This window comes from Rattus rattus, chromosome 6 (assembly GCF_011064425.1).
Source record: "Rattus rattus isolate New Zealand chromosome 6, Rrattus_CSIRO_v1, whole genome shotgun sequence".
Classification (NCBI taxonomy): domain Eukaryota; kingdom Metazoa; phylum Chordata; class Mammalia; order Rodentia; family Muridae; genus Rattus; species Rattus rattus.
This window is the reverse complement of record NC_046159.1, coordinates 77,932,753-77,943,001: the sequence shown is the minus strand read 5'-3', so window position 1 is coordinate 77,943,001 and position 10,249 is coordinate 77,932,753. Positions and strand designations below refer to the sequence as shown.

The window sequence follows — 10,249 nt, the reverse complement described above, 5'->3', positions numbered from 1 at the left end:
TAAACTCTTTAAGAAAAGGGCTCCTCTGATCTTTCTGTTTGCCAGTATCGGAAGGCCCAGGACTGTTCTTATATACTAGTAAATGAGCACACTTGAAATAGAGAAGCCGGTGAAGGGTGATGTATCACGGTTAACTTTGAACTCTCTTCTGCCCTTCTCTACCCTGTTGAGATAAAAACCCTCGTTTACTCCAGCAGCTGAAATCCTTCGCACAACAGCTCCAGGTGGCAGGTTGGATCAAGTCCCTGCTAGCGGAACATTTCAACGGCACTGGACCCTGCAAAGACAGGTTTCAGGGAGCTTACTGCGGGACCATCTGCCGGAAGACGAAAGTCCTTTTAGGATAGCAACCACCCTGGAAATCGAAAGCACCAGCCACAGTTGCCACCCACTCTAGTATCTGGGGATGAAGAGAGCCCCAAGCTGGAGATCACTAGGAGCAAGCTTGGGCGTGTCCCGAGCCAGGAAGTTTCTGATTGGCTCTTTGTGGCAAACTACTAGGCTGAGGGCTAAAGAGGTAGGAGGGGAGCGGTTTATAGAGGGAGTGAACACCTTAACTAAACAGAGCGGGGCAGGTGGGTTTGACCGTGGTTTCTGGGCGTTTGCGCAAGAAGCCACGCGCACTAGTAAACCGGGGCCTCCCGAGGCAGCAGTTTCATAACGCCCACAATCACAAAGAACTCAAGGACCTTTTGCACTAATTCTGGCAGCTTCCTGTGGCTCTGCGTTTAGGAGTCCTAAGCTCTGAGTGTTGAAACTGTTTGGATGGTGCCTTGAGATACCTCAGCCCTAGCGCGGCATCCTCTGCGAAAGGCTTTTGCAGATCGAGACCCTAACAGGCGCCGAGGAACCAGATCAAAGGCGCCTAGGGCAATCCCGATTTTTGGTATAACTATGCCGCAGCTTTACTTTCCATTAAAAGAAAACTACTACATAAAGTACGATGTAGACCAAGAGATGCAGACATAGTTAAAAATGAAGAAATATGTTCCCAGAAGTGAATGGGTTTCACCTTGTTCTGATTTTTAATTAGACGCCACTTAATACACTTCTACAAATTAAATGTACAATAGGTAAGAACTTTATACACACCTCTCTGTACGTATTTCTGTCACTTTGCACATGAGCGGTTTTACGAGATTCTTGGGAGCTGTGATCCAGGCTTGAAGGGATCTCAAGGCAAGCGGGTTTCTCTAGGTTGGTGCCCTGAAGGCACCAGGCGCGTCCAGCTTGGCCGGGAGCCGCCTACCCAGGCTCCTGTCTAAGCCGTGACAGCTCGGACACCAGCCTGGAACCCGCTCCTCCCCCATTACCCGCACTCTTGCCGCCTGGGAGGTGACACCCTCAGGAGTCGAATTACAGCCCCGCAATTAACATATGAATTTCCAGAACTGACTGGAGGGACTAGGGGGAAATTTTTTTTTTTCAGAGCGGGAGCTGGAGTCCTCTGCACACAGTAACTTTTCTCTGGGTGTAAAAACTCTTTGATTGGCTCCTCGCACGCGCCTGCCCGCCCCCTTCTTTGACTGAGCAGACACGCGACTGGCGCAAGGAGGGGGCTGGGAGGGGAGCCGGGGGAGATACACTGGCGCGTGCCGCTTTTTAAAGGGGCGCAGCGCCTTCAGCAACGGAGAAGCTTCGTTGCACGCGACCTGGTGTGCGATCTCCGAGTGAGAGGGGGAGGGTCAGAGAAGAAAAAAAAAATCAGACCTTGCAGAAGAGACTAGGAAGGTTTTTGTTGTTGTTGTTCGGGGCTTTCCCCCTTCGTTGAACTGGGTTGCCAGCACCTCCTCTAACAAGGCACCTCCGAGCCAGTGCATTGCGATGTCCCGCCTGCTGCATGCAGAAGAGTGGGCTGAGGTAAAAGAGTTGGGGGACCACCATCGCCATCCCCAGCCGCACCACATCCCGCAGCTGACGCCACAGCCACCTGCTACCCTGCAGGCGAGAGACCATCCGGTCTACCCGGCAGAACTGTCCCTCCTGGATAGCACCGACCCACGCGCCTGGCTGACTCCCACTTTGCAGGGCCTCTGCACGGCACGCGCCGCCCAGTATCTGCTGCATTCTCCCGAGCTGGGTGCCTCCGAGGCCGCGGCGCCCGGGGACGAGGCTGACGGCCAGGGTGAGCTGGTAAGGAGAAGCGGCTGCGGCGGCCTCAGCAAGAGCCCCGGGCCGGTGAAAGTGCGGGAACAACTGTGCAAGCTGAAGGGCGGGGTTGTAGTAGACGAGCTGGGCTGCAGCCGCCAGCGAGCCCCTTCCAGCAAACAGGTGAATGGGGTACAGAAGCAAAGGCGGCTGGCAGCAAACGCAAGGGAGCGGCGCAGGATGCACGGGCTGAACCACGCCTTCGACCAGCTGCGCAACGTTATCCCGTCCTTCAACAACGACAAGAAGCTGTCCAAATATGAGACCCTGCAGATGGCCCAGATCTACATCAACGCCCTGTCGGAGTTGCTGCAGACTCCCAGTGTCGGAGAGCAGCCACCGCCGCCAGCAGCCTCCTGCAAAAATGACCACCATCACCTTCGCGCAGCCGCCTCCTATGAAGGAGGAGCAGGCGCCTCTGCGGTAGCTGGGGCTCAGCCAGCCCCGGGAGGGGGCCCGAGACCCACCCCGCCTGGAGCTTGCCGGACTCGCTTCTCCACCCCAGCTTCCTCCGGGGGTTACTCAGTGCAGCTGGACGCTTTGCACTTTCCAGCTTTCGAGGACCGGGCCCTAACAGCGATGATGGCACAGAAGGACCTGTCGCCTTCGCTGCCCGGGGGCATCCTGCAGCCAGTACAGGAGGACAGCAGCAAAACATCTCCCAGGTCCCACAGAAGTGACGGAGAGTTTTCCCCCCACTCTCACTACAGTGACTCTGACGAGGCCAGTTAGGAAGACAACAGCACCCTGAAAACTGAGACAACCAAAAGCCCTTCCCAGCGCGCGGGAAGTCCCGCGACAAATATCCCTTCCACCACCCTTTAATTTTGGCTCTACGTGATCTTTGTTAGCAACGACGTGACTTCGGAGGGCTGCGGCTCTTCCAAACCCCTTCCTCCTACCTTCTGCTTCCTCTGTATATAGATTCAGTGTCATTATATGTACCTTTACATGTCATCGTCCCATAGTCCGTGCTGCCAATATGCTGCTAAAATGTCGTATCTCTGTCTCTGGTCTGGGTTTCACTTATTTTATACCTTGGGCGTTCATCCTGGTGTGTTGCGCTCACTCACTAGTAAGGGAGTTAGTCTTCGAAGTTGTTTCCCCAATCGCATTCGGTGCTTAACTGAACACGAACTATTGAGTTGTTAAAATGCATGGGACAGATGAGAGAATCTGTAGAGCTTAAACACTGAATGTGTCTAGCGGACCCAGAACACACGCACTTCATCACTGGCTGCTGTGCCGCCTTGAAGAAACTCAACTGCCAATTGCAGACCAACTTTTGATTATAAAAATAGCCACTCGTAATCCTTAAACTCTTTGCAAATGTTTGTTTTTGCAAATGAAAATTAAAAAAAAACATGTAGTGTCAAAGGCATTTGGTCAATTTTATTTTGCTTTGTTAACATTAGAAAAGTTATTTATTATCGCGTATTTGGACCCATTTCTACTTATTTGCTTTTTTTTACATTTTCTACTCGAGATCATTTTATTTTGATTTAGCAAATCCAGTTGCCATTGCTTTATGTATGTATGCTCTTTTACAAATGATAAAATAAACTTGAAAAAAAACCACCTTTTAGTTGTCACGTGTTCTATTCCAGTAAAATATTTAAAAAATAATAATTTGTAAGTGACCTTGTAGAAATTACGAGACTTGCTGTTTCGACGACTGTTGCAAACCTAATACCTTCCAGTAGCATCGGATGCACAATAAATTGTGAGATCAAATGTACCCAGCTTTGCATCATGGCTTGCCTTTGGGTGGCCAGGATCTCTTCTAGAGTCAACAATCTCCAGGAGAAGCCAGTGCTCTCTGTCTCCATGGCTCTGGTCCATGATGGTTAATATCACAGAAATACCTGTTTACACTCAACAAAAAATATCTGGAAACTTTCAGGTACACAACTCATGATCTATAGGGGAGAGGTATCTACAAGAGAAGAGGGGACAATGGTAAAGAACTTGAGGGGAAGGATAGGTTGGCAACCATTGTTTCAACATAAGAAGCTAGAAGCCTAGATATTTGCTTTACTATTGCTGGCCGCCAGTGAGGTATTTTTTTCTTTTCAAGCTCACTTCTTCCAACTCAAAACTAGCATTTGCCTTTAACCCCCCCCCAGAACAAAACAGTCAAGTACATTCTTAAGAGAACTTAAGAGACCTATGACACTCACCCCAGGTGTCCACATGGGGTAGAAATCTATTCTGGGATCCCAGGACCAGAGATCTTAGGAAAGCTAATGCAGAGTGTGTGGAGAGGAGAAATCGGAACTTTTGCAATGCATTTGATTGATTAATTTAGGTGAAGTACTGTTCATTAAACTCAAGTGTCCAAAATACTCTGCCCACTAAACATCTCTGAATTTGAGGGGTGCGCTATAAGCAAATTCATTGCCTTCTTTGTCATAATTAAATGAGGGTACCCCACAAAATAAGAGGGGTTAGTTTACTAGGTTTTGTATCCTACTCTGTCATCACTTTAGTAGGAAAACTAAATTCACAGATTGCAGCTGGAAAAAAAAAAAGTGCTGCCCAGGAAGCAAAGGTTTTCCTCCATTGTGGAAGAACTGCAGAACTCTTGCTGACCACTTAAGGTATGGTAACATTCTGTTGAAGCCTGTCCAGGAAAGCTCAGCAGTTCTCCCAGCTCTCTGGGAGAAGTGCAAGGTGCAAGGTGGTTAGGGGCACTTTCCAGGAAAGGAACAATGTCCCTGCCCATAGAAAACCCACAAAGACAGCACTGGAAATCTTTATATTACTGAAAAGCATAACAAAAAAACAAAAAAAGTAAAAAAAAAAACCTGCTTTGGACACAGTTTCATTTCTCTTAATAAGCCAACCAGATAAAAAACAGATGTGAAGGACAAGATACAACTTTTCCGTATTTTCATTTATTTGGCGTGGGGTGGTCTTCCCTATGTGTCAGGGTGGGGGTGGTGGCTGATATTCTTTTATATGCTGGAAATATGAAAAAGGAAAATGGGAAGTCATTTTGCTTCCAAAGAAAACAACCAACATTTTAAAACCACTCATGTGTACTTTGTGTTAACCAAGAAGGAAAAAGATTTCATCAACATCATTCTCGTTGACTCCGAGAAAATAGAAACAGCTCTGGAACATCCTCCTTCACAGCGTTTACAGACAAGGAAACGGCAGCCAATCGTACAGAGAATACCACTATCCATGGCTACTCTGATGTTTCTGATCAGCGGATCAGGGAGCCCGCTGGCAAATTTCTTCTTCAGCAAAATGAATGGTGGGGAGTTGTGTCTGTCTAAAGGTAGCTCCAAATGGACTTTTGCTGCCATGATGAGCAGAACTCCCACTTCACCTCTCTGAGTGAGGAAGTCTTGTTTGCTTCTTAGGAGGGAAACAATCATTCGAGAATTTCAAATTTTAACTCTTTATCATGTCGATGGAAAAGCAACGGAAAATTCTCCTGGCTCATCCAGATAAGAACAAAGTCAGACTGTTTTGTGGCAAGTTGTGTGCTCAGCGTTTAAATTAAAACTTTAACCTCTTCTCTTCATCCCATTTCTTTCTTTTTCTTCATTTCTTTCTTTCTCTCTTTCTTTTTCTTTTTTTTAATGCTGGCATTTCTTTGAAAGAGATCCACTCCAAGGTCCAGCAATGAAGTTTGCATAACAAACGTTTGGCAGCCCCCTCTCTCACACCCCATTAACAAGCTGTAACATATAGCTGCAGGTTGCTATAATCTCATTAATATTTTGGAAACTTGAATATTGAGTATTTCTGAGCGCTCATTCCCCATATGCCAGACCACTCCTGCCATGCTGACTGGTTCCTTTCTCTCCATTATTAGCAATTAGCTTCTACCTTCCAAAGTCAGATCCAAGTATCTAAGATACTACCAAAGGCATCAACTATGTATGCAAGTTAGGCATGCTTAATATCACCCAAACAAACAAAGAGTCAGCACTTCTTAAAGTAATGAAGATAGATAAATCGGGTTAGTTCTTTGGGACACTGCTGGTGTTTTCCAGAGTTTTCTATACTTTAAGCAGCTTGTTTTATATTCTGTCTTTGCCCTCAGCCAACCAACATTTTTATTTGTTGGGGGTTTTGGCTCACCACACTTTTGGAAACTTATTTGATTTCACGGGGAGCTGAAGGAAGATTGTTTTTGGCAACGGACAAGTTTAACACGTTCTTCATGGGGCATTGCGAATGGCAGATCTATCAGAAAGGGAGGGGGAGTAACTTCCCCATTCTGAACCAGCAGGAGATCAGAGCTTTCCTGAGGTCTTCCTATTGATTTTAAAGATTTAAAACTGAGCCCCAACGTTATAATTTCATTGAAGAGTGTCGTGGAATATAAATCTCCTCTGTTAACTTAGAAGTTCAAGAAAGGAAAGGTAAGAAACGAAGCCACTTGCCCGCTACAACCTAGACAGAGCTCTTGCTAGTGAGAGGTGAAGACCACGGGCAAGGACGGGTAGTAGCTGAAATGTTTGCAGTTCTTTTCCTGCGAAGGCGCAGGACACCGGTCAGAGAGGGCGACGAGTCACCCCTTTCCTTTTCGGATCCTGACTGGAAAAGGCAAAAGGGAGCGGAGAATGGGTTAAATCCCAGGACGCAGGGGAGAGGCAGGGGAGGAGAGAAGTCGGAGGAAGATAAAGGAAAGGACAGGAACCAAGAAGCGTGGGGGTAGTTTGCCGTAATGTGAGTGTTTCTTAATTAGAGAGCGGCTGACAATAGAGGGGCTGGCAGAGACTCCTGGCCCCGGTGCGGAGCGTCTGGAGCGGAGCACGCGCTGTCAGCTGGTGAGCGCACTCGCTTTCAGGCCGCTCCCCGGGGAGCTGCGCGGCCACATTTAACACCGTCGTCACCCTCCCCGGCCTCCTCAACCTCGGCCTCCTCCTCGTAGACAGCCTTGCTAGGCCCCCCACCGGCAAAGTTTACAGAAGCCAGAGCCTCTCGCCGCCCCCCACCCCCCGCGCTCGCCCGGGCCCCTCTGGTCCCCAGCTGCGCAGCGGGAGCCGCCACTGCCCACTGCACCTCCCCGCAACCAACCGCCCCTCCAGAAAAGGAGCTTGCTAAACTCAGAGCCAAGCAAAGCCTAGGGGAGGGGATGGGGACGGCGGCAGCAGCGGGAGAGCGCGGGGGCTGCGGCACCTGAAGCAGTGAACCAGCAAGGATCGGGAAGCCAGCGCACCCCGCGCGGGTGGGGACCAGAAGCGCTCCCCATCAGTCGCCTGGCGTAGGGCTCCGCCTGCTTGGAGATCTAGTCTCCTTTCCACCTCAAGATAAGATTTCCTAGGTCTGCGCTACTCCGAACCGTTTTTAAAATACGGTTAACTATCCTGAGTTTAAAGGCCAGTAAAAAAGACCTGTGTCAATCACACGCCCCTCACTCATCTCTCCTTTGCTCTTTAAGAAGAATGAAGGGCACGCGGATTTTAGGTTCCTCTACACCATCCAGGGTCAGCCCTGCCTTTTTGGGTCCCAGTTGGACTTCTGTGTCAAATATCTAGGGAGGCAGGGCCTAGTCTACAAGTTCACTCGTTCCACCAAGCCTAGAGGTTCCTCCACCTGAAGGCAGACCAAGAGAAAATATGGAATCTCTTTAGAAGTCACTATTCTGATTGTAGAGTCAAGGTATCTGATGAAGGAGGCTAGAAGCCCTTCTGAGTTGCTGTCCGGGAGCCACTCCTTCCTCTTGGGGGTTGTGGGTGGGGGCTGACTGCTTGTTAAGGTCCTGTAGAAAGTTCTCCAGAGCTAGCCCAACTTCCTGCTCTCTACCAACTCTTGAAACTCCGTGTTCCAAGTAGGAGCTAGGATTACAAGGGATCCTGCGTTCCTCAGGCCCCATGTGACACAGCAAACACGGAGCAGGCATCCTTCTTTCTGTTTTAGGAGGGATCTGGGTCCTAGCTGTCAGGGCAGGTTTTTTCTTTTACCATAATGTCAGATGTTTCAGAAAACCAGCTAGCAGATAAGATTTCTTTTCCTGAAAAAAAAAATTTTTTTTTAACCCAAGACACATTGATTCAATGGGGGGGGGTGAGTCTGCATTTCCTGGTTCCTGTGGTGAGTCGGATACCAGCAGATAACTCCTAGAGCACAGACAGTCCAGTCTTCAACGGACTCCTTGGCATTGCCTGTTTATGACCTGAGCCTAAACCTTTCTCTTTACCCGATTTTCACTTGTTAGTGTCCCCCTACCCAACCCAAGGGGAGAAACAACCTGACTTCTAGATCTCCAGCGTTGTTGTTTTCAGGCTGTGGGGGCTGGGGCAAGTGTCTGCAGGGGGATGGCAACAACCTCTGAAGGATAAAGGCACTGGTACAGCAACACTCATTCCGCTCTTGACTAACAGGAGAGGGATAGGACAGGGATAGGAGAAGGAAGTTAAAGTCATAATCATGATGCTCGTAAAAGCCAGGAATAAGAATTTGCTCAGGCTAAACAAACTATGAACAGGTACGTGAAGCAGGGCTACCAGGAAGTCCTCGGCTTAAATGGGTAGACTAAGGTCCCATTGCTTTGTGATAACTACAGTCAGAACATAGAGTCATCAATGTTGATGGAAGGATTAGCCACTATGATAACTGAGAAAACAGTCCTTTGTGTTGACAATCATAATCAGAAAATACACAGAGTGCCAGTCTTTATAAAAGGCTAGTGTCTAAGGAAAACGCAATTTCCTTTGGTGACTAGTTCTTCTACTTCCCAAATCTGAGTAACTATTTCTTAAGCAAGCTTCTTCTCTACTTCTTCCGCTTCTCATCAGTGAGTTGAATTCAGAAGACAGCGATATAACAAAGGAAGTAGCAAGTGAGACATACATACATACACACACACACACACACACACACACACACACACACACACACACACACACACACACTAGACCTTTTCAGTTTTAGAATACTTCAGAATTTAGTAATACCCCCAGTTTTAGCCTTTAGGGCAGGCTGGTATAGTAGACATTTTCTGTCAATCACCAGACTGTTTAATTTGCTGTTCTGTATGGACCCAATATATATGTTTCATTGCTTCCTTCCAAGAGAGTTGAGATCTTGAGTGGCTTGAAACCAGTAGAGCCAGCCTTCAGAAATCAACCACAGGCCCAATTACTTCCATTTGAGCTGAAGACTAATTAATTCTATTCCTTATGAATTAATTAATGTAGTAGAGTAGTACTTTCACATCAGAAGAAAGAACAGGTTCTAGAAGTTGCCATGGGGCTCTCCCTGATCTACCTTTAGTGTTCTTTAAGTCACATCCCCTGGCCTCAAGAACATATTTTGAAGCAGACCTTCCCATTAGTTATATCCCTCCTCTCTGCCTGCTCTAAGTCTGTAGGTGAATGTAGATCCCTGAACTCTTCCATTAAACTTTTTTCTCCCAAGAGATGTAAGATCCTCTTTAAAGCTATCAATGGAATTGTCCTTTCCCACTTGAGAGACTTAGGACACACTGGTTAGGGTAATTTTCCTTTAATGTTATATCTTCACTCCTTTCCTTTGACTGATACTAGATATAACTGCTTCTTATGATATATTGAAATCCATGTTTTACCTCTAGAAAAAAATGTTTTGACATCTAAACAAACAGCACATAAAATTGGAAATGATGTCAATGTGGAGAACAAGCGACCATGAGGTGTCCAGCCCCAAGTGAAACATCGACAACCCAACCCTTTCTGCTCAGGGAACAGTTCCAAAAAGAGACTGGAATGAGTGTAAGAGTCAGACGACCAGGAAGCTAGTTTCAAGAGTTTGTTTCCTTTATGTATCAGGGCAACTAAACCCATAAAATAACAACAAGTTTGATCCTTAAGCAAGACATGAACAAGGACACCAATGGGCATGCCTAAGTAGACTGAGAAAAGTCTCATTGGATATGACCACTAGATAAAAAGCTACAGGCATTTAATAACTGCTGGCCAAAGGAGAATTAATCTTTCCTAGGGGTTAGTCCCATAATTGGTTTTCCAATACCAAGTGGCCAGTCCTAAAAACATATACATGCAAGCATCATTAAATGGACTCAGCAGGTTGTATTTATATATTTATTCACTTATGCATGTATATAAGAATTAAAAGATTTAAAGAAAAAGAGATCATA

The 10,249-nt window shown here is 47.1% G+C and overlaps 1 protein-coding gene across 1 annotated transcript; it reads left to right on the top strand.

Moving 5' to 3' along the window:
• Positions 1 to 1,599: 1,599 nt before the first annotated feature.
• Positions 1,600 to 3,525, top strand: Atoh1 (atonal bHLH transcription factor 1). The gene has a single exon (XM_032906393.1). The coding sequence runs from the start codon at positions 1,825 to 1,827 to the stop codon at positions 2,878 to 2,880; it is 1,056 nt and encodes a 351-aa protein (XP_032762284.1). The 5' UTR covers positions 1,600 to 1,824; the 3' UTR covers positions 2,881 to 3,525.
• Positions 3,526 to 10,249: the final 6,724 nt, after the last annotated feature.

Coding starts and splice junctions, on each gene's coding strand:
- Atoh1 (XM_032906393.1), top strand. CDS start 1,825: ATGTCCCGCCTGCTGCATGCAGAAGAGTGGGCTGAGGTAAAAGAGTTG.